Source organism: Bubalus kerabau, chromosome 11 (assembly GCF_029407905.1).
Source record: "Bubalus kerabau isolate K-KA32 ecotype Philippines breed swamp buffalo chromosome 11, PCC_UOA_SB_1v2, whole genome shotgun sequence".
Taxonomy (NCBI): Eukaryota; Metazoa; Chordata; class Mammalia; order Artiodactyla; family Bovidae; genus Bubalus; species Bubalus kerabau.
This window is the reverse complement of record NC_073634.1, coordinates 34,089,954-34,114,145: the sequence shown is the minus strand read 5'-3', so window position 1 is coordinate 34,114,145 and position 24,192 is coordinate 34,089,954. Positions and strand designations below refer to the sequence as shown.

At 41.7% G+C, this 24,192-nt stretch overlaps 1 protein-coding gene and 1 non-coding gene across 3 annotated transcripts in view; one reads left to right on the top strand and one right to left on the bottom strand.

The window, feature by feature from the left end:
• The window catches only part of FSHR (follicle stimulating hormone receptor), a 185,699-nt gene that overhangs the window by 102,751 nt on the left and 58,756 nt on the right, over positions 1 to 24,192 (top strand). For both annotated transcript variants that reach the window (XM_055540049.1, XM_055540048.1), the window contains exons 3-4: positions 17,356 to 17,430; positions 19,792 to 19,866. In XM_055540049.1, coding sequence (XP_055396024.1) covers positions 17,356 to 17,430; positions 19,792 to 19,866 — 150 coding nt within the window. The remainder of the gene's footprint in view (positions 1 to 17,355; positions 17,431 to 19,791; positions 19,867 to 24,192) is intronic.
• On the bottom strand, positions 22,637 to 22,719 carry TRNAS-GGA (transfer RNA serine (anticodon GGA)). Its single transcript has one exon. It is a non-coding gene; the product is annotated as a tRNA-Ser (tRNA).

The following is a 24,192-nucleotide window of genomic DNA, read 5'->3' as shown; positions in this document are numbered from 1 at the left end:
AATGATCCTAAATAGAGGGAAATGGCTTGTGGTTGGTGACAGAGGAAAACATAATTAGATACACAAATTGTGAAATAAATATATTCAAATGAATTCTTAAATCTAAATCTGGATTTGATGTATTAAATTGGTACCAGAATTTCTACTACAGGCATATTTGGTCAGAATGTTTTTCTTTTCTTCTAAATATTTATATTTTTTAGGGGAAAAAAAAGGGAAAAGGTATCCTAGACAAGCCAGAGAAGGTAGCTGCTCATAATTTAAAATTAGGTGCGAGATCCAGGATACTGCACTGTGCTTAAAAGAACATCAGCACAGGAGTTGGCAAGACCAGGTTTCATTTCTCTTTAACTTGCTGTGTGGCCTGAGGTAAATCACCTAACCTTTCTGTGCTTAATCCTTCATCACTGATCATCACTAAAGGACTTCAAACGCTGCAAATGTCGTCCGTCCCCGCACGCATTCCTGGTGCACCTGTTGCAGGAACAGGTGACAAACCACGGGCATAACCAAGTCCTTGACCCGAAGGGATCTTAGTCACTAGATGAGACTCAAGGGGAAAATAAAAATGATGAGAATAAATACCATTTCTCTTAACACTTATTAAAGCTTTAAATATTTAACACGTAATTATTTAATATTTAATCCCCACAAAGTTTTGGGAGATAAATACCATCGTCCCCATTTCAGATATGAGGAAACTGAGACTTGGAGAGGTTAGGTAACTTTGCTAGCTTCACACTGCTTGAATGGGTCTACAACGCTAGCTCTATGCATGCGTGCTAAGTCCCTTTAGTAGCGTCAGACTCTTTACAACCCTATGGACCGTAGCCCACCAGGCTCCTCTGTCCATGGGATTCTCCAGGCAAGAATACTAGAGTGGGTTGCCATGCACTCCTTCAGGGGATCTTCCCAACCCAGGGGTCAAACCCAAGTCTTTTACATCTCCTGCACTGGCAGGGGTTTCTTTACCAATAGCTCCACCTGTAAAGCCCACTAACTCTATGAGGTCTGGCTCATAACAAATATCCCCTCTCCTGGAACTCAGTCTTTACATTGTTTCTACAGCTCCAGCAAGGAGACCCTTATAATGGATGAGTAAATGAATGAAAATATACTCATCATCAGAGGTAAAGAGCATCTTAACCTAGACAACCAGTTATTAATTAACCATGTAATTATAGCTTCTTGTGCCTTGTTTATTTTATCTGTTTGAGGAAAGGGGAGAGATGACACATGTGTGTGGTGGTGGTGGTTTAGCCACTCAGTCATGCCCAACTCTTGCGACCCCATGGATTATAGCCCACCAGGCTCCTCTGTCCACGGGATTCTCCAGGCAAGAATGCTGGAATAGGTTGCCATTCTCTTCTCCAGGGGATCTTCCCAACCCAGGTATTGAACTCAGGTCTCCTGCACTGCAGGAGATTCTTTACTGACTGAGCTTTGAGGGAAGCCTGTGTGTGTAGGAAAATAAATTTTTAAGATAACTACAGATGGTGTTTCCTTCCTTGGCTTATACCTTGAAATTCTCATTTCAGTGCCATTGCCAAAACAAAACAAAAAACTTTTCTTGAAAGATGTCTTCCTAACAGGATCTGCATTATCTGAAATTACCTTGGCATAGGACCAATGCATATTTCACAATTAAATGACACACGTGTAGGAGAATGAAGGGCCCCTCAGAAGCTGCTGAAGTGAGGAAGGAGACGTGGGTTGTCTTCTTCTGCCCCACATAGCCATCTTTAATGGGAACAATTCCCTCATTGTTTTGCTCTTCTCTAAGCTTTTGCTTAAACAAAGGTTTCCAAGGTACAGAAGAGGCTTGGACATATACTGAACTAGGCTCATGGTTCCCAACATCTTGAGTGGCCTTAACCAGCTGAACCAAACACTCATCTTGGGAAAGAATCCACCTCCCCACTTTCTAGAATGATGACATATTTCTCCAGGCACTGGCAAAGTTTCATAAAATATGAAGCACTTTTTTAAAACTTCCTTTCTTTTTATTGACCGCATAGGTCTCTTCACTGTAAAAATAAAGATACTTTCAGGACCAACATGAGGCAAAGAAGGCCCTGGAGTAAGGCCTTTGACTACCATTTTGGATGGGACGGAGAAATCTACTGCTCAGAAATGGATGTAAAATCAATTAAATACGAAGTTGGTGAAAATAAGCCCCTGAATTTCTAAATTCGAATAAATTCAGAGAAGGTAGCAAAGGGCAGAATCGATAACAGCTTTGCATGAGGGGTGTTTATGAAGGCACTAGACTCAAGCCATTCCAAAGAGACAATGAAAGCAACTCAAATTCAGAAGTGGCCAAATGTGAGTTCCTTGTAGTTCCTTCACTGCAGCCCATAAACGAGGCACTTTTGTGCCAGGAATAAGAGTTAATGAGGTGGAAAATGGAGGGCATAAAAGAGAGCGTAATTATGAATTGAAGAGTGAAAACGGAGGCTGGGAAGAGGATGAACGCCAGTTGAAGAAGGGTGGGTTACATTACAGGTGTGGCAAGGATAGCAAAAAGGTACCCTAGAGCCCAGAGAAAGTAATTCAGGAAGCTTTTGAGGGGCTGCTGGGTGACAGAGTGAACAGAAAAGCCTGCAATAACTGCCTCTCCACACACACACACACACACACACACACACACACACACACACCCTTCTGTTTCTTTGGTAAAGAGGCTTGGGAAGTATAACAAAGAAGAAATCAACACTGGCTTCTAGAAAGATCAATGAAGCCTTCTTTAAGCTGACAATAAAACAAACACTGTCTCCAGGAGAAGGATGGCTCAGGTGAGGGCACTTCCTCACCTGTGCAGGACTCAGGAAGGATGGCCATTGGGGTTACCCTCCTGCGCCTGCCCAGGACCTGCTCTTAAGGGAACAAGTGCAGTACCATAATCAAGATGCTTCATGGAGCCCTTGCCTTTATCCCAGCTTGTTAGAAATGGAAGCTGGCTATCTCAGAGGCCTGCCAAGGATGTGGCTGGCTGCCTTTTAATAACAGAATCACAGAAATAATTAAAAGCACTGAATTCTCGGGCTAGAAGGGACCCACGAGATCATCTGGATCAACTGTGTTGTTTTATAGATGAGGAACAAAGGCCCAGAGAAGGTAACTGATTTGGCTCAAGGAAAGTGGTTAATTAGTGTCAAAGTCAGGACTAGAACCAAGGTCTCCCAACTCCAGTGAAGTAATAAAAATAATGGTAAGCAACATGACCTTTGCATAACACTGTGCTTTTTTCCCTCCTGCGTGACATGCATTATTCATATGATCTTCAATAGCCCAGACAACTACAAAGGATCGGGTGTAAAATGTACTGAGGGACAGAGGGCCTTAGCAATGTCTTACAGAGGAAATGGATCTCGGAGCACTCGGGCGATTTGCCAAAGTGATGAAGGACTCCCTTTGGCCCACATGAGAGATTTCGCCTCCGCGTTGGTGGAGATGACAGAGCTGGGGGCTCAAATTGCTTAACCCGAACACCCTTGCAGAGTCTGTGTGCTAATGGATTTAGTAGTCCCCATTGTTAGAAAGTTGCTCTTTCTAGGATGCTAGGGTGTTTTTTTGTTCCGATGAAATAAATGAAAAAGGGAGAAAAAAACCAAGGGCCCAATAATTCAATAAGGAGCAGCCAGCTGGTGTGCTCACTGCAAGAGGCCAAGCAACTCAATCACAGGTAGTAAATACGGTGTCACCAAGGAACAGAAGTCTCTGGCTAAATGAGGTCACATACAGACCTAGTTTTGAGGAGGGATTTTGTTGTTGTTGTTTCCTCCCAATTTGGCCAAGCGATATTCCTCATGACTCCTCCTTAGCCAACCAACAAAAAGGTACTCAACACTTACTGCAGACGCCCATTTATCAGCAGATGGTAGATGCAAAGTTCATACCTGCCCCGATGGGAGGAGCATTTGATGAATAAATACTAGGTAGGATGCAGGATGCTAGAATCCCACTGTGGGTATCAGAGTGGTTTGATCACAATGAACTCCTGAATATCAGGGACCTTACAAACGTGTTTCTTTTTCATGTAGTAGTCCCCGTGGTGCTTCTCAGCTCTTGATTTAGAACACAGGATGCCACCAGCTTCTTCATTTTCAATCCTGGCTCCCAAGGTTGCCCTGGCACCTCCAGCCAGGAGGTGGGAGGGAAATAGAGCACAGAGGAGCACATGAGGGCTACAGCTCACGTGATTTCTACTCATATTCCTGGGGAGGACCTTCTCCCTGCAAGTCTATACCTAACAGCAAGATTGCCAGGAAACATGGTTGAGTTGTGCTCCCAGAAAACAGAGGGGGCAAACAGATTCTGGTGGCACAGAAATCCCTTCTGTGCCATAGATCAGATCCCTAATTTTCTTAAAACCCTAAAAGGTAGTTATTATTACTCCCATTGAAATAAATACCATGCAAGTTAGCTGACCTGTCTAAGGTCACACAACTAGCCAGGCAAAGATGAAGCTAGCATTTGAATCCAGGCCTGACTGGCTTCCAGGTTCATGCACCACTCACACATGCATATGAACTAAGACAGACACAAGTGCGAAGGGCCCTAAGAAGACAAGGCTGTTAGATTGCCCGTGTAGAGCATTTATTAATAGTTCTATGCCTGCCTCACAATAGCTGTCTAATAAAGGTTAATTATCACCAGCATCAGTATTCCTGCAGTCTTGAGTTACACAGCTCAGACTCGCCAGGCTCCCTAACCTACAGACAATTTACCTGTCCTTGTGGATCAGAGGCCCCTCCAGTCTCCCCGCCCCCCTTTCTTTGGCCTCTGCTACAGCTGGCAGCCCACACTGAAGCCAAGTGACCCAATCAATGCCCTTCCCTTACTACCTTCCTGACCTCTTATCTCCCATCACTTGGAACTTAAAGAATTCCTGTTTAAATAATTTCTGACAGGCATACAGAAATGATCTACCTTTTCTAACTCCTAACTCTAATCTATCTCCAGAAAATCTCCTTCCCTTGACCTCTTGTTCTTTCTCCCTTCTTCACTTTTTATTGCCTACTTTTAACTCTATTTACCTTCCCAAATTACACTCCTGCTCATGGCTCCCAAGTACAAATACTGGTGACACTCCTGTATCCAGGCAGAGTTATATATCCTTGAATCTTCCAGATTTTTTAGTAAATCATTGGGACATTTAATTTGCTTGAAAGAGATGACTTGTGACCCACATCAGACCCAAATCCCAAGTCATCACATGACTGTTACAAACTGCTGGTCCAGTGGAAATTGCATGGAGCCATAATCACAATAACGATGGTGAGAAATGAAGAGATGTTTGCAAGAAATACTAAGACAAAAGTAATTGGGAGGATTTAGAATCTGTTACATGTTGAAGAGGAGTCAGAGATGACTCTAAGATTTAAAGTTTGGGTTGGTCCAATGGACCAATAGGGATGAAAGTGGAGCTGTTTTCTAGGGTTGTAACGGGGCAGGAGAGAGTTGGAAGAGGAAAGTAATGAGCCCGCCAGACTAGTTGTTCATCACAGGTGTGTGGAGTATGTGGTTGAACATGGCTTTGGCAGTTGGTAGACACAGGGCTCTGGTCTAAGAGGGAAACTTGTTCTGATGACAAGTGAGGCATCAGCAGAGAGGTTCTAATAGGGAAATCTTGAAGGATCCTAACAGCTGGAGAAATGCTGACATTTAGCAAGGATGTAAGAGAAAAATATAGTATACGGGGGAAAATCAAATGTGTTGAATGCCACCGTTTACCCTTCTCCATGCTGGACACTTGTCTTTCCTCTCTTATGTAACTCTGCTTCTCCTGACTTTGCACTCCCAACTGCTCATGCACGTTGCTTCTACTCAACTAAACTGCAGATCCTTAGAAGACAGGGGCACTGCTTTTTAATGTCTTACATGCTTTACCATAGTGTAGAGAATACCCCAAAAAAGTGCTTTTCCTATAAGTCACTGCTTGGGACTTTGGTTTATCTGTGGAAGGTGAATTTTCATGTTGACTTATATGTTGCCTTGTCAGAACTAAGTACTGTACAGTATGGAGGAAGAGGGTAGTATTCAGGTTTTTCATTTTGCTGTGCCAAAATTTTCTACTCTATTTGAAATTAAAACAATAACAACAGAATCTTCTGAAGTGGAAACAGTTCTCTGAGTCTCCGGAGGTATGGCCTGTCTGACTTCTGCCATCTTTTTGAGGCCCCATGAGTGGTAGGTTCACAACCCAGGTCAATTTCTCTCACTGGCTGTGCAGCACTGGGGAAATTATTTAACTTCTGTATACCTCATTCTCGCATTCTGTATAGGGATCAAGGATGGCACTTACCTCTTAGGGTTTTGAGGATTAAACAACTTAATAAATGTAAAGCACAGAAAAATTGCTTGGCACAGTATAAGTGCATAGTAAACAACAGTTGCCAAGAAACATCAGTAGCCAACAAAGGTCTGTCTAGTCAAAGCTATGGTTTTTCCAGTGGTCATGTATGGATGTGAGGGTTTGACTATAAAGAAAGCTGAATGCTGAAGAATTGATGCTTTTGAACTGTGGCATTGGAGAAGACTCTTGAGAGTCCCTTGGACTGCAAGAAGATCCAACCAGTCCATCCTAAGGGAAATCAGTCCTGAATACTCATTGGGATGACTGATGTTGAAGCTGAAACTCCAATATTTTGGCCTCCTGATGCAAAGAACTGACTCATTGGAAAAGGCCTTGATGCTGGGAAAGATTGAAGGCGGGAGGAGAAGGGGACGACAGAGGATGAGATGGTTGGATGTCATCACTGACTCAATGGACATTAGTCTGAGAAAACTCTGGGAGTTGGTGATGGACAGGGAGGTCAGGTGTGCTGCAGTCCATGGGGTTGCAAAGAGTCGGACATGACTGAGCAACTGAACTGAACTGAAACATCAGTTATTATGTCTGTGATTTTTAGTTCCTTTCTTCATCTGCTGAGGAAAGCAAGGGAAATATTCCAACATATAGATTATAACTTAACATTTTAAATTAAGACAAAACTAACAATGAACATAAGTTTGTTGTTGATGTATTTAAAAGTGAGGGAGTTGAATTCAGACGTCTGAATTAGATCGAGTCACTGAGGGTGCCTTTATTTCTGTCTCGTTTGGGAATATCCTTAGAGCACCTTTAGCAAAGATGCACTTTGCCCAGGGAGAAGGAAGCAGGCGGGACATGTGGAGAAAGGAAGGCACCTACCAGCTGCCACCTGTGGAGAGGAGAGGCACCTGTTGGCTCACCCTGACAACATGGCCCCCTCTGTACTGACCCTCTCTCGAAGGGATCAGCATCCTTTTCAGATTATGACTTCAGTGATGCAGGCATCTTTGTTGGGGTATCCACATGCTGTGCCTAGTCTCCTTTGTTGGACAACAGACCAGATAGAAGATCTCACTGTGGGTAAGTCTCAGAATGATGTTTGGGATAATGTCATAGTCTGGCTTAAGAATTTAAATGATCTATAGGTGGGGTTAAGAGAAGTGTTCCTAGGACACTTGCTAGCACTATTTTTTCCAGCCAGTGGTTGGCTAGCCCAGTATCTCCCAGCTGCAGAAGAGTCCAGTCCTAAATACCACAAAGAGATGGCAGCCTTTACATTGATATTTGAAGTTTACCCCACAAGGAACATTGTGCTTTCACACATACCATCTTATTTAATGCCTCTGACATCCCTGTGTGGTATCAATTATTCCCATTTTGCAGATAAGGAAATTGAAACTCATAGAGACTCTAACTTGCCCACAGTTATACAGCTAGTAAGAAACAGAGGCAGAATTTGACCTCAGGTTTCTAATGCAAAGTCACCAGACCTGATCCCATGGGAATTCTAAATGAGGGCAGGAGTATATATTTAGAGAGATGTATGACATTTTCTGCTTCCCTTGTGCCTCAGATAGTAAAGAATCTGCCTGCACTGCAGGAGACCCGGGTTTGATTCCTGGGTTGGGAAGATCCCCTGGAGAAGAGAATGGCTACCTAGTCCACTATTCTTGCCTGGAGAATTCCATGGACAGAGGAGCCTGGCAGGCTATAGTTCATTGGGTCGTAAAGAGTCAGACATGACTGAATGAGTAACACTTTCACTTTTATGACATTTTCTCAGATGCATTTTGACAGGAATTTTCACCTGAACATTATGTATTTACATAAGTCATATGGCACATTTCTAGAAGAATTAAGGGAATAGACAAGACATAAAGTAGGAATATATACCTGTGTGTATATATAATATATAATCATATATATAATTCTTAATATATAATACACATATAATTATATATTATATATAATTATACATTATATATGAAAGTATATTATTTTAATATCTGTAGTTATATTCAAATGCAGCATACCAACAATCTATTTTCTCTTTTCTAGGAACTGCTATATAGCCCACCAAATAAAGATAACAACCAGCTATCTAAGGCAGGCCTAGAATACTAGACTCCCTGAGTTAAAGATGATTGATAAAAACCAGGACCCAATTTATTCACTGTTAGAGCCCAACACAGACCTAGTACCTGAAATACAAAAGCTGCTTGATCAAAATTTGTTGAACATTCGTTGAATTACTTCTTCACTCTTCTAAAGATTCACTCCTAGGCTCTGGGACACCAGATGCTTTTTTCCTGTGCTAATACACATTCTGATTTGCAAATACTCCGTTTCCTGCAGGTTTTCAAGAACACAGCTTTATTGTGCAAGACCAAACAGAGAAAATCTTTTATAATCTTTCAAAGATAATTCAGTCATTCAGTAAACACTTGGCTAGAAGCAGAAATACCAAGAAGAAAGGCAATGTCACCATTCTCCAGGAGTTCTTTGTCTGGTGAAGGAGACAAGACAGAATGCAAATCCAGTGCAGTCTCTGAGGGCTATGACAGTGAGCGTGAGGGGTCCCACAGGGGGACTCAGGGGAGAGAAGCAGTCAACATTTGAGGTTATTAAATAGGAAAAAAAAAAGAAATTTGATTCATTGGGTATTAAAAATATTTTAATGTAATTGAATGTCCAGTTATGGAGAGGTAGGTTGGATTTATTAAAAGAAAATACTCTATGGAAGGTCAGAGGAGGAAGGAAAAGACAGGGGAAACCTAAGTGCAGACTATCTCCTATATCAAAAAGAAAGCGAAGACAATGAGTGTTTGATTTCTTATTACACTCTGTTCTCCAATTCATAGATGTTCTTTAAATTTCTTCAGTTTTTCCCTATCCTACAAACCTATAGCAACTTTTTGCCTAGTGAAACCAGCATTTGGAAAAGGAGTGTCGGGTGAAATGGTAGACAAATGATTATCAGTCCAAGACTAAAATTTTATGCTAGATCTAGCTGAATGCTACATGCTCATTCACTCCTAAGTCCATCCTACTGATACCTCACCCCAATACATGTACTTAAATGAATACTAACCCTTTTGTTGGCCAGAGGAATGAAAACCTGGAGAATCTAATTCTCACTCTGAAACTCCAGAGAGAATGTCTTGATAACCTCCAGCACCTCATTCAAGCACATCTCCACTTCCTTCAAAGAAACATAGAATTCTGTGCACAAAAGAGACCTAACATTAGACCAAATGCTTTAAGAACTCCTATAGTTACACCAGTCATCTCTCCTGTTTTCACCTCTATGAGTGTTTGATCAATTCAATGACTTCACCTGTGAGCCAGAGAGGACCTGGGAAACTCCGCAACGCATAGGGGCATCCAGACGCTATTAGCACAGCAGATCAAATCCATGCATGTGTCCCTTCCACGCTATGTATTAATTGTAGAAAAATTCCTGGGACAAAAATCTAGCTCATAGACAAGCTAGGCTTGATTGTTACAAATCATATGTTGGCTACAGAAGAGGGGTGAAAGACTACAGAAGACAAACTTCATCTCCTTCACAGTTTTGCAGATACTGTTTCTGAACCTAAGGACTATTTTTCTTCCATCTACACATCCTCCCACTAAACATTTATTGAGTACTTATCATGCTTCAACTTAGCACTTGGTGCTAGAGATACAAAGATAAATGGATAAAATACCATCTAGGAACTCAAAGTCAGGTTGGAGAATTAGGCAATGACCACCGCCCCATCACCAAAAAATTAGCAATAACAAAACAAAGTAGCAAGTGCTTTAACTGAGAAAGAACTATTGTGACAATCTAGAGAACAGGAAAACTTCAATAAGAGAGTAAGGGAGGGGTTTCCAGAAGATAAAAGATTTTTTAAATCAAGAACTTCACTCCTCCTCTATCATGCTTTTCATATCCACCCCTGTGTACGTTGGGGAGAAAGGCCTGGTAGGACGTTACTACCATTCTTCAGAAGAACCTTGCAATCCAAATGTGGTCTCAAGATCAGCAACATACCCATCACCCGAGGTATTAGAAAGGCAGAACCTTGGACCCTCTCAAGATCTTCCTATAGAGAATCTGCATTTTAACAAGATCCCCAGGTGATTTCTATGTGAATCATGAGAACCACTCACTGCCTGGGAAGATGAGAAGAGTCTCAACTCTGGAAACAATCTTTTCACAGAATCAAGACCCCTTACCCAACGACAGAATTCAGCCTACATTGGATAGTTCCCCAATTTTTTATCATTTGTCATTCTAGAAATTAAAACTGGGAAATATTCTGTCAGTCTATTTTTTAAAAGTAATACATTTCTACATACTAATATAAATAACATGTGTTATGCAAAATAATATTTAAAAAATGTTAGATGGAAGAGTACCAGTTTGGTTTTTTTTTTACGTATTTCCAAAACATTTCAGCATCTTGCTTAATAGAAGAGAGATGAACTCTCACATCTTCTGCATCCACACATCAATGAGCCCCAGACGGATACTGAAGCTGAAGCTCCAATACTTTGGCCACCCAATGAAAAGAGCTGACTCATTGGAAAAGACCCTGATACAGGGCAAGATTGAAGGCAGAAGGAGAAGAGAATGACAGAGAGTGAGATAGTTGGATGGCATCACTAACTGGATGGACACGGGTTTAAGCAAACTCCAGGAGATAGTGAAGAAGAGGGAAGCCTGCTGTGCTGCAGTCCATGGGGTTGCAAAGAGTTGAACATGACTGAGCAACTGAATAACAATAAAATATAAGATGCTTTTGCATATTTTCCACAATATCCCTTGTTACACATTGAACATTTGAAATGTTGACCTCTTGATTAAATCTTCTTATGAAAAATCAAAACTAACTATTCAATATTACCTCTTATATTTTACTCCCACTTCCAGGTTCTGTCTCCAGGTTTCTCTTACTACTATTTTATCTCATTTTTATTTCCTTTTGTGCTCCAAGAACTTTATTTCTCCAATTTGTTGTCCTAGCAGAACAAGGTAAATTGGCCCTTGCTCCTGAAGCAAATCTTCTGTAAGATGGAAAGCACAGGTCTAAACAGGAACTTAATATCATCTGGACCAGTAGTTTTCAATCCTTTATGCACATTGGAACCACCATTGTTTGGAGAATTAAAGAACAAGGGAAAAAAAATAATGCCAGAGTCTCACCCCAGACTAAATAAATCCAATTCTCAGATATGAACCCAGGATTTGGAATTTTTTTTAAAAATCCACCAGAAGGTTCTAGAGTGCAGTCAGAGTTGAGAAACTCTGATTCTTTGACCTAGTTCAGCTATTCACTTCAGAGATTTCAGTGAAGGGTTGGGGAGCTGCAGGGGAGACAGTCAGGAGGGGAAGGAACCTTATCTATAGTCTCCAGGATTGCACTAGGATTTGATAGAACTTTCAGAACCACTTTCAGACCAGACAACATTTTTCCAATAGCTCTCTCAATTCAGAGTTCTCAAGACATAAACGGAATGGAATTTACTCTCCTTCCTCTGAATAAAAAGTATTGCTATACAACTGTATTAAGGTATGTTTCATATACACTAAAATACATGCATTCACTTTAAACCTAAAGTTCAAAGTTAGATAAACTTATGTTACCACTTCCCCAATCTTGAAAGAGAACATTTCCATCATACCAGAAAGTACCTGCTGCCTCTCCCGTTAGCAAACTCCATCCCAGGCCCCAAGTGACAATTACTCTAATTTTTATCACTGTAGATTCGTTTTTCTTCTTCTAGACCCTCATATAAATAGTCTGCATTCTTTCACTCAGCATAATTTCTTTTTTAAGATTCAACTATGTTGGAACAGCAGTTTGTTCCACTTTATGGATGAATAATATCCCATTGTATGAATATGTTATAGTTTATCCAATTAAGCTGCTATGAGTATCTGTGCACAAGTCTTTGGGAGGGCATGAATTTTCCTTTCCCTTGAGTAAATATATAGGAGTGGAAATATTAGACCCAACATGTCTTGGGAGGCAAGGCATGTAGAAGAAAGTGTTCCAGCCCTGCAGTCAGCCAGAGCTGTTCTGCATACAGATAGGGCTGTTTATTAACATGGAGATTAAAATACCAGCTTCACAGGCATGCTAAAGGGATTGAGGAGAATGCATGTACAGGGCTGGTAGATAGTAGATACCTAGTCAATGGTAACAGAAATAACTAGAGGCAGAACTGGTTTGAAATGGAGCAAGAGCCCTCAATCTCCCAGTAAGGCATTTTCTTACTACTGTATGCTGCTCACCTCCCTCCAGCCCTCCTCCAGCCAAAGGCTCTCTCTACCACCTTCCAAGCCTAACACCCTCTCCTGCCTCTGAAGCTGAAGCCATAAAATATGAACTACCTTCTGAAATAATTAATTTAGAAGTGTTTCTTGGCTTATTTGTTTTAATAATTTTTAGTTCTCTTTGGCAAAAAAAAATCCACATAAGAGAATATGGATGGGATGAATTCAGTACATGAATTCAGAAAAGGAGAAATATCTATCTTCTAGGAAGTATTAGGCTGAGATACTACAAGGGGATGGCATGTGAACCTGGAAGTACAATAGCTTTTGCATGATACGGGCTCATTTGCATTTAAACCCTCTCTGTCATCCAGTGCTTCCCTCCATGCATATTTTCTACCTGTGCAGCTCTTTCACTTGACTCCTTAAAGTCTTCAAAAAATGTCCCCTTTTTTGAAGTCTCCCATTCCTTTCCTGTGGGCTTCCCTCATAGCTCAGCTGGTAAAGAATCCACCTACCATGCAGGAGACACCAGTTCGAGTCCTGGGTAAGGAAGATCCCCTGGAGAAGGGATAGGCTACCCACTCCAGTATTCTTGGGCTTCCCTGGTGGCTCAGCTGGTATAGAATCCATCCGCAATGTGGGAGACCTGGGTTCAATCCTTGGGTTGGGAAGATCCCCTGGAGAAGGGAATGGCTACCCACTCCAGTATTCTGGCCTGGAGAATTCCATGGACTGTATAGTCCATGGGGTTGCAAAGAGTCAGACACAAGTGAGCGACTTTCAATTCACTCACTCCTTTCCTACTCCTCTCATTCCTATACCACCCAGCACTCTTCCCACTGGAAGGGCAGAGAAGCAAATAAACACCCAATGGCCAACACATCCACTTAAAACATGCATGCACACACCACCCTTATTTATGTTCAACTGTGAAAAGTATGAAGGCAGTTAAATTTACCAAATGAATCATGAAGGAAGCTACAACAGTATTAGAGGTGCCCTTCTCTCAAAAACATAGAAGACTCTACACATAGACATCACCAGATGGTCAATACTGAAATTAGATTGATTATGTTCTTTGCAGCCCAAAATGGAGAAGCTCTATACAGTCAGCAAAAACACCACCAGGAACTGACTGAGGCTCAGATCATGAACTCCTTTTTGCCAAATTCAGACTTAAATTGTAGAAAGTAAGGAAAACCACTAAACCATTCAGGTATGACCTAAATCAAATCCCTTACAATTACACGGTAGAAGTGACAAATAGATTCAAGGGATTAGATCTGATAGACAGAGTGCCTGAAGAATTATGAAAGGAGGTTCATGACATTGTACAGAAGGCAGGGATCAAGACCATTCCCAAGAAAAAGAAGTGCAAAAGGGCAAAATGGTTGTCTGAGGAGGCCTTACAAATAGCTGTGAAAAGAAGAGATGCTAAAGGCAAAGGAGAAAAGGAAAGATATACCCATTTCAATGCAGAGTTCCAAAGAATAGCGAGGAGAGAGAAAGGCTTCTTCTGTGATCAATACAAAGAAATAGAGGAAAGCAATAGAATGGGAAAGACTAGAGATCTCTTCAAGAAAATTAGAGATACCAAGGGAACATTTCATGCAAAGATGGGCACAATAAAAAGCAGAAATGGACCTAACAGAAGCAGAAGATATAAAGAAGAGGTGGGAAGAATATACAGAACAACTATACAAAAAAGATCCTCATGACCCAGATAACCATGATGGCATGATCACTCACCTAGAATCAAACATCCTGGAATGCAAACTCAAGTGGGCCTTAGGAACCATCACTCTGAACAAAGCTAGTGGAAGTGATGGAATTCCAGTTGAGCTATTTCAAATCCTGAAAGATGATGCTGTGAAAGTACTATACTCAATATGCCAGCAAATTTGGAAAACTCAGCAGTGGCCACAGGACTGGAAAAGGTCAGTTTTCATTCCAATCCCAAAGAAAGGCAATGCCAAGGAATGCTCAAACTACTGCACAATTGCACTCATCTCACACGCTAGCAAAGTAATGCTCAAAATTCTCCAAACCAGCCTTCAACAGCATGTGAACCATGAACTTTCAGGTGTTCAAGTTGGATTTAGAAAAGGCAGGGGAACCAGAGATTAAATTGCCAACATCCACTGGGTCAACAAAAAAGCAAGAGAATACCAGAAAAACATCTACTGCTTTATTGATTATGCCAAAGCCTTTGACTGTGTAGATCACAACAAACTCTGGAAAATTCTTCAAGAGATGGGACTACCAGACCCCCTGACATGCCTCCTGAGAAATCTGTATGTAGGTCAAGAAGCAACAGTTAGAACTGGACATGGAACAACAGACTGGTTCCAAACAGGGAAAGGAGTACGTCAAGGCTGTATATTATCATCCTGCTTATTTAACTTATATGCAGAGTACATCATGTGAAATGCCAAGTACATGAAGCACAAACTGGAATCAAGACTGCAGGGAGAAATATCAATAACCTCAGATATGCAGATGATAACACTCTTATGGCAAAAAGCGAAGAGCTACAGGGCTTCATGACTTAAGTGAAAGAGGAGAATGGAAAAGCTGGATTAAAACTTAACATTCAAAACAGAAAGATCATGGCATCCAGTCCCATAACTTCATGGCAAATAGATGGGGAAACAATGGAAACAGTGACAGACTATATTTTCTTGTGCTCCAAAATCACTCAGACAGTGACTGCAGCCATGAAATTAAAAGACACTTGCCAGTCCAGGTTCAATGCACGATACTGGATGCTTGGGGCTGGTGCACTGGGACGACCCAGAGGGATGGTATGGGGAGGGAGGAGGGAGGAGGGATCAGGATGGGGAACACATGTATACCTGTGGCAGATTCATTTTGATATATGGCAAAACCAATATAATATTATAAAGTTAAATAAAATAAAATTAAATATATATATATAAATAAAAATCTTTAGGACAAGAAATTAAAATAGAACTCACAAAGTCCTCTGAATAAAGTTTATTAATTTTACTACAAAAAAAAAATAGACACTTGCTCCTTGGAAGAAAGCTATGACCAACCTAGACAGTATATTAAAAAGCAGAGACATTACTCTGCCAACAAAGGTCTGTCTAGTCAAAGCTATGGTCTTTCCAGTAGTCATGTATGGATGTGAGAGTTGAACTATAAAGAAAGCTGAGCACTGAAGAATTGATGCTTTTGAACTATGGTGTTGAAGAAAACTTTTGAGAGTCCCTTGGACTGCAAGGAGATCAAACTAGTCCATCCTAAGGGAAATCAGTCCTGAATGTTCATTGGAAGGACTGATGCTGAGGCTGAAACTCCAGTACTTTGGCCTCCTGATGCAAAGAACTGACTCCTTGGAAAAGACCCTAATGCTAGGAAAGATTGAAGACAGGAGGAGAAGGGGACAACAGTGGATGAGATGGTTGGATGGCATCACCAACTCGATGGACATGAGTTTGAGCAAGTTCTGAGAGTTGGTGATGGACACGGAAGTCTGGCATGCTGCAGTCCATGGGGTCTCAAACAGTCGGACACAACTGAGTGCCTGAACTGAACTTCTCTCACAAAATGTCTCCTTGCTAATGGGGGAGTGAGAGAAAGGATCCGGCCACCACTGAACTGACAGCTCCCCACCCACCCCCTGCTCCGCCTCCATGTTGCCAGCCCCTGTGCTCACAGTCATACTTCCCCTCCCCCGACAGGCCTTTTCCCTGTCCTGCTCTCCAGGCCTTTCCCTTGATCAAGAGCGTTTCTAGAGCTTCTCAGCAAAATCTCAGGCCAGCAGACAGTGCTTTGCCTGAGCCAATTTGAATGCACACCGCCTATGAGATTTTCTGAAACTCTCTCAGCTGCCATATTAAAACTGCATGAGAGTCTTCCTCAGGAGGCCTAATAATAGCATGTTTCATCTTTGAGCCACTTTATAAACATTAACTGATTAAGTCGCCCTTCTCGCCCTTCTCTCCTCATAAGCTCTGGGCTTCTGCAGAGTGGACTTCATCGTCCACTCCCTTCCAATTACTCCAGGAGCAAACAGGCTGGGACCTGAAGGATCCTTCCTGGGTATTTTTGGCCAAGCAACAGTAATGTTAAAGGTCTTGCGGTAACAAACTCTACCTGGGTAACAGCATGGATGTGTATTTAAAAGAGACTGAGTTGAGGTTCTCCTTTTCCAAAGCAGCATAGCAGAGAGAACTTGCCTCCATGGTCTAGGGCGGGATCACCAAACTATCGCCCATAACACCAAATCCAGCTTGCCATCTGTTTTTATGGATAAAGTTTTACTGGAACACAAGCATGCTCATTCATTTACATGATATCTATGCCTACTTTTATGCAACAACATCAACTGAGTAGTTGCAACAGAGACCAAATGATTCATAAAGCCAAAAAATAAAAATTTTACTACATGGTCCTCTAGAAGAAGTTTGCTGATCCTGGTCTATTTAAAGTTTTTTTTCACCCTGTATATTCCCTAAATACTTTTAATCAAGTCTCTTTCCCTCTCTGGGCCTCTGTGGCTACACCTATAGACTGAATAATTTCTGACCAGACTCACTGCCTTGGGTTCATTCTCTCATTGTTCTATAAGTCTTAGCATCTTATGTTAGCTTCGCCTCATCATTACAGCTGACTTCTTTGTGAGCAGGAGTAGAGTTCTGTGTGTCTCATGAATCACTACAGGCACAAGGCTCCAGGCTGAGCCCTAAATCCATTATGGACTGTAGCTGAACTGACTTGAATTATATTTCTTTCTTTGCAGAGAGATCTCACAGAATGATGTCTTGGAAGTGATAGAGGCAAACGTGTTCTCCAACCTGCCCAAACTACATGAAATGTAAGCAAGACTCTATGGGGGTTTGCTCATGCCTGCTTTTGGTAGTAGCCTTAAAGTTCACTTATATTCCTGGGAGGCCCTGGCTCTGCTCTGTCCTCAGACTCCTAGAATTTCATTTTAGGCTGTCAAAGTCAGTCCAATAGGTGCTGCCATGTATCTCTGCCTGGTGACTCAGGTACCAGTTCAGAGCTTAGTCTTATTCTGCTTCTTCCTTCTCAGGGTTTTTTTGCATAGTAAACTCAAGAACCTAGCTCTGTGACTGCACGTATTAATACTTCCAGCTCATCCTCTCATTCAAATTTGTTCCACAGTCAAAGCCCAAAATTCCTCATGATGTAGTTGAAGATGGGCAGTTTTAGTTTGACTGCTAGCCTATGCCACATACTCACCATGGAACCTTGGTCAAGATGCAAAATCATACTAAGACTTAGCTTTCTTTCTGTAAAGTGGGAATAATAAAATTGCATGCCTCATAGGATCACTGTGATGAACAAATGAGATGATAAATGTTATGTAGATCTAACACATAAACTGGCATACAGTAAGTTATCATAACAATCCTTGGCTTCTTTACTACTCCAACCAAATGTATTTTCTCTTGTTGACATTCTAGTTTTATATACATGCCAGTACTCACACAGATACACCTCTGTTGCATACCAGTCTAAAGTTACTATAAATTATCAAAGCCAGATGAGACTTTGGAGACAGGTCCAAATTTTTCCAAAGTGTATTCTGTGTATCATTAAACAGAAAATTATCATTACAAAAAAGGAAAAAGATTCTATGGTCAAATAAGTTAGACAGACTCACCTACTGTAGGAAAACTCAGAATCTGTAATATGCAAATATACACTTGGAATCTCCAAGAAGGATATTGTATTAAGAGTTTCTCAACTAGTGTCATTGGAAAGGTTCCTCTGTGAAGCACTGATGAATATCTTACAAAATTCTCAGAGAACACAGTTAGGAAAGCCACTGAACCACTTTCCTAATTTTACAGATGAGGAATGAAAGACAGAGAGAAGTTGTGAAGCTTGTCTAGTCACCCAGCCAAATCCACAGCAGGATAAGGACTTGAACATAAATCTCTTGACTCTTTTGTATCTTTTTAAAAACTCCTTAGCGTTTGCCAAGTATATATACACATATGCATAATTCATATACGCATACATACATATATATGAATTTGTTTAGGAATGACAGTCTGTCCATTATGACAGACTCTGCCCTCCCTTTCCTTTTCTACCTCCCACTCTCATTCTTCTTCACTGTCATTAAGCCTCTGCAACTGATGCCGTCCCTCTCTCTCTGCTTGGCCTCTCCTTACCCTAGCTGGGAAAAGAGATCTGACCAGGGTCTCAGAACCCACAGAGAGTATCAGAGAAGTGAACCAAAGGGCAGCCAGCCCTCTGGGCAAGGTCAAGTAGATGTCCTTCTGTGCAGCTCAACGGGCAGTGGAGCTAATGGGATGGCTCTTTCATCTCTCCCCCACATGGAGAGGTGCTCACCTCCATGTAACACTGCCTGTATTTAAAATGATTAATTACCTGGTACTTGGATCTGCGTAGCTACAGGTTACTGCAACATTAAAGCTAATGAAATAGGGAGGAAGTAATTAACACAGAGCATCTCTGCAAATATACATTGATCCAGCCAGATGAGGAAAGGGCAGCCTCTCTGTCGGAATCCAAATGTGAACATGCCCACCTCCAGACTATTGATCAGGACGTGGCGCAGGTCAGCCCAGGGCAGAAGCCATCACTTTCCACGAGCTGTGAGAGAGCAGCCTCCATTGCAGTATGAGGGACTCACTGGCACTTTGCCAGCTGATGTCTGCTGGGACTGTGAAAACCAGCTGCTGTGAAAGCCAGAGATGTTCACTGCTTATCCCCTAATCTTCATTTTCCTTTGACCTTTCACTTTACTTTTCTCCAATCTCCTTTGACTCTTCACCCTCTTTGTTGCTGTCCATCCCCTTCTCTCGTCTCCCAATCAGAAAAAAAAACACTCATTTCCCCCGTTAGCCTCATCCCTGCCTTCCTCAGACCCTGGGAGATCCTTATTGGTTAAACACTCAACTGAGTTCAGGGTGAAATGACTCACCCAGCTGTGCTTTGTTTGTCTCTGATGAATAGATTCCAGGAAGACTTCAGTGATGAGAGTTATATAAGACAGGGTTAATATTTTGTTAGCACAGTTTAGTATAGTAAAAGACACCATATGCATGCCCAATCTTTGTGGAAATGATGGGTGGACAAAGGGTGAATAACTGATTAACATACTCTTTGCATAATAATGAAAAATACCATAGCACTCCTTACCAGTAAGGTCATGTGCACGTTCTTTTCTCTTTCACAGTAGAATTGAAAAGGCCAACAACCTGCTATACATCGACCCTGATGCCTTCCAGAACCTTCCTAACCTCCGATATCTGTAAGAACTTCTGTATTCTGGTGCCCCTTCTATCATCAAATTGTGTACTCGTATTTTAGCAAAATATCCATTTGCAACTCTGGGGAGCAACGGCTTGTAATCAAAGATGTGGGGCAGAAGAGGAAGTGAGGAGACACTTGCTGGTGGGTTTTAGTTTAGCTTAATGAGTAAATTCCACTGACATAATTGCATTTGATTTTCATTTACAAAAGCAGACATCATAAGGAATGCCATTTGCATTAATGGGATTGTCACACAGACCTCTTGCAGAACTCAGTCATAATTTAGTGTTAATGAGATACAGCCAAAATTTCTGCTAGCATTTAGCTTGTGACCTTGACCTCAAAGGCATCGTCTCTCCTGTTCTGCGTGTAAGCATTTTTTCCTTTGATAGATTACAATGTTTTATATTAAAGTTTTGGTTAATAATAGACATGGTATTTTTATCAGCAGAGAGATTCTTGGTGTTTGAGCTTCATCCCTTGGGCCTGACTCAATCTGCAAAAACATTGCTTCTTCCACTCAGCTTTCAAATTAGCTAAGGGCTTGACAGAACCCTGAGTTCTACAATGGGACCGTGCAAAATAACAGATAAGAACTCGACCTATAGAGTCACACTTTCCAGAACCATTTATTAACTACTGATCACAGGCATGAATGTAACCTCTCAAAGCTTGTTTCCTTGGAAATAATAATGGATGTGTGTCTGTTATCTATTAATTTAATAAGAATGCATACTTACTTACCTCCAAAAGACAGTTTTTAAGCAAAAATTATGTGTCATTTCTTACCTATCTGTGAGTTGATTAGTGAAATCCATTGGCCGAGCTGGACTCTGTTGGCCTGACCTCAGCTCAGCTCACTCATGTATCTGAAGTTAGCTGGCAGGTGAAGTGGGTGCTGGCTGCCCTGGATGGTCTCGGTTTGGGATGACAGCTCTCCAACAAGTGGTACTCATTTCTAGCCAACTCACACAGGCTTGTTCTCACAGCAGACCTGGGGTTCCGAAAGAAAGAGGAAGCTTGTAAGCCTCTTGAGACTTAAACCCTGAATTTACACACCATTTCCTCTGTTGCATTTTATCATTCTTGGGACCAACCCAGATTTAAGAGGTGGAGAAATAGAATCCACTAATTGATGTGAAAAGCCGCAAAGTCACCAAGACAAGGTATAGTGATACAGGGAAGGATAAAGATGGAAATCACTCAAGTATTCTTTCCCGGATAATTTCATGGACAGAGGAGCCTGGCAGACTACAGTCAAGCCAAGAGTCAGACATGAATGAGTGACTAACACACTTGCAATCAATTCAAAGCACATAAAATGTTTTGCACAGTGCCTGCGACATAATAAATGTTCAATAAACAGTAGCTACTAGTGATATCTTGACTCTGTCCCTAACTGTTGATCTATGAGAACTGGAGTTAGCAATTAATATAATAAGGAACATCGTGGCTTAGCTCTCTGATGGAGGGAATAAAAGATTTAACAGAACAAAGTCCATATGACCTGGGACTTCAGCTCTCTGATAGGAGCCCCAGAAACAATCTGAGAAAGAAACCCAGTCTTCCACTCCTGAGTCATGTCAGGCAGGACCAGCGTCACTGGCATTCTAACAGGGCTCCATGCTCAAAAGGGTCCCACCCTCAGAGGGCCTCATTCCAGGCTTAATACTCTGCTGTCACCATCTTGAAATGCTTTAACAGTTTTGAACAGAGAGCCCTACACCTCACAAGTTATGTATTCAGTCATGCTGAGAGGTCAGGGCTATGATCAACTCAGGAGTCCTGGCTCTTTAAATGGACTTTGCTATACTCTGCAGAATCTAACACAGGATAGGCCCACCACAGTGGAGGAAATCCGAGGTAACAGAAAAGGCATAGGCCTTAGGATAAAAAAAATCTAGAGCCTCATCCTGACTCTACCATTCATTCTTGGACCAATCACTAGACCTCTGAGATGTGCATAGCTTATAGGACTTTCAAGTGAGGTTCATGTATGAAAATTTACTGTAAATTACAAAAACATTAATAAATATACTAAGTATTTGTAGGATGGTTATTTCTAGCCAACCAGTCAAAGTCTATAAGTCTAACCTCAAAAAAAGTCCAGTAAGGGTTTAATAGAGAGTTATGGTGACTACTAAGACCTTCAGCTTTCACCTAGGGTGCTTAGCATGGATTCAACAAAAAAGAACTTTGGGACATGCCTTTACATTTAATGGAGCAGTATAGAAAAGAAAAAAACAAAAACAAAAAACTATACATGACATCAGAAGGACTGGGTTCCAGATAGGATGCTGCTATTTATTAGCTAGATAAACTTTACCTTCTCTAAACCTCAGTTTCTTTATCTATAAATTGGGTGGTTATAAAAACTAAGTAAGATTATGCCTGTAAAAACATTTTACAAATTGTTTTTAGCATATAAACCATAAATAACTATATAAATATAAAATTATTAGTGTCTATTACCTAGGTGGTTTCCTTCATTCCTCCTTTTTTTCTCTCCCTCCCAATTACTATCCCTCCCTTTCTCCTCTCTCCTTCCTCTTAGAAAAAGTCTGAGTGGAATAGGGGTGGCCACAGAGCCTTCAATATAGCAGAACAAAAGAGAGCTGGGATATGCAAAGTGAAAGTGAAAGTGAACTCGCTCAGTCCTGTCCGACTCTTTGCGACCCCATGGACTGTAGCCTACCAGGCTCCTCCCTCCATTGGATTCTCCAGGCAAGAGTACTGGAGTGGGTTTCCATTTCCTTCTCCAGGGGATCTTCCCTGGATCTTCCCGACCCAGGGATCGAACCTGGGTCTCCCGCATTCCAGGCAGACACTTTAACCTCTGAGCCACCAGGGATGGTGGGATATGCAAAGGGACACCCCTATTCACAGACTGTCACATGTGGCTCATGAGAAGCACCCTGCAGAGGAGAGATTCAGGAAGAAACAACCCTCTCATACACACACATGTCACAGCCCATGATGATAATAGCAGGTCTGCAAATGGGGAACTGGGAAAATCCAAGGGATGGGGAGTCACTGCAAAGTTAAGAGCTCCAGCGTTTAATATTAGCCTGTACTTTGTGGCCAGTGCCATTCATTCTTATTAGCAAGAAACCCTCAGCCTTGTTTCTAGGGAGTAAGGGCACAGGAGGAATTTAAGAGTGTGTATGTGTGGAAGGCATGGCCCTAGACTGAAGGGGGAACTCTGGCAGAACAGAGAGGATGAAGCTCTGACTTTGACTCTGGAAGAGCTGAAACCTCTGCCATCTGTCATTAAGTCCAGACTCCTCCTTGTATCCTTTTCTCACTTTGAGGTGTTAAGTAATCCTCAGTCTTACCCGACTACTCCGTCAAGTCCAGACAAAACTGGAGGTGACTGATTCCAGCCACATCTGTTCATGAGAGGAGGTTATTGTTCTCAGAGTATCTGAAACATGCTTTCTAACTGGAAAAAGAAAAGAACTTGTACTTAGTTTAGAGGAATTGTGTCACTGTCAAATGATCCTCCTGGATGGCTCTGAAAAGTATATATACTCACATAATTCCTCAGAGTATAAAGTTCTTTCACAACCACTGCCACGCTGATCCCCATCAGGAAGTTGGAATGAACAGCTGTCCCTCTCAAGCCTTTGGACTTACTGCCCAGGGCAGACTTTTCTCAGCTGCACATTGCTCCCAGGTCGCAGCCCAAGGTGACCCTGAGAACTAGAGCAGCTCTGCACTCCAAAAACAGTACCAGCAAAGCATCATTCAGGCTTTTCAGACTGTGGTCCTTTGAAAATATTTTTTAAATTGCTGAGAAGAATCACCCAAATTTAGAGGTGGTCCTCTAACCTAATTATGTCATGGAAACAAAGCCCAGTGAAGTTTCCCTCTTCTCCCACACTTATTTGTGTCTGGGCAGCGGTCATGAACAGCTTTGCAATCCAGCAGCCAAGTAGGGGTGGGTGGCAATGATTTCAGGTATTTTGGGGAATGATGAACTACCTGCTTCAAGGCAAAGAAGAAACATAAAATGGATGAAGGGATCCAGAGAGGACCAGCAGGATGGAGTAGTTGTTTATTTCCTTAAGCCAGGATAAATGTTTATCAACACAGCCAGCAAAGCTGGAAACTACAAAGAGTAGGGGTGAGTTGTCATTTGACTTCGGAACACTAAATGCTGCATACACACACTTAGAAATGTTGCTCTGAAATTCTCAAACTTGATTCCACTTTATACCGATCATTTGATGGCATAGAATTCAAAATAACTAGAAATCAGTCTTCTTCATTACTCCCTTCATACTTCACTAAGGAACCTGAAATGGTTAGGGAAAGAAAAAAA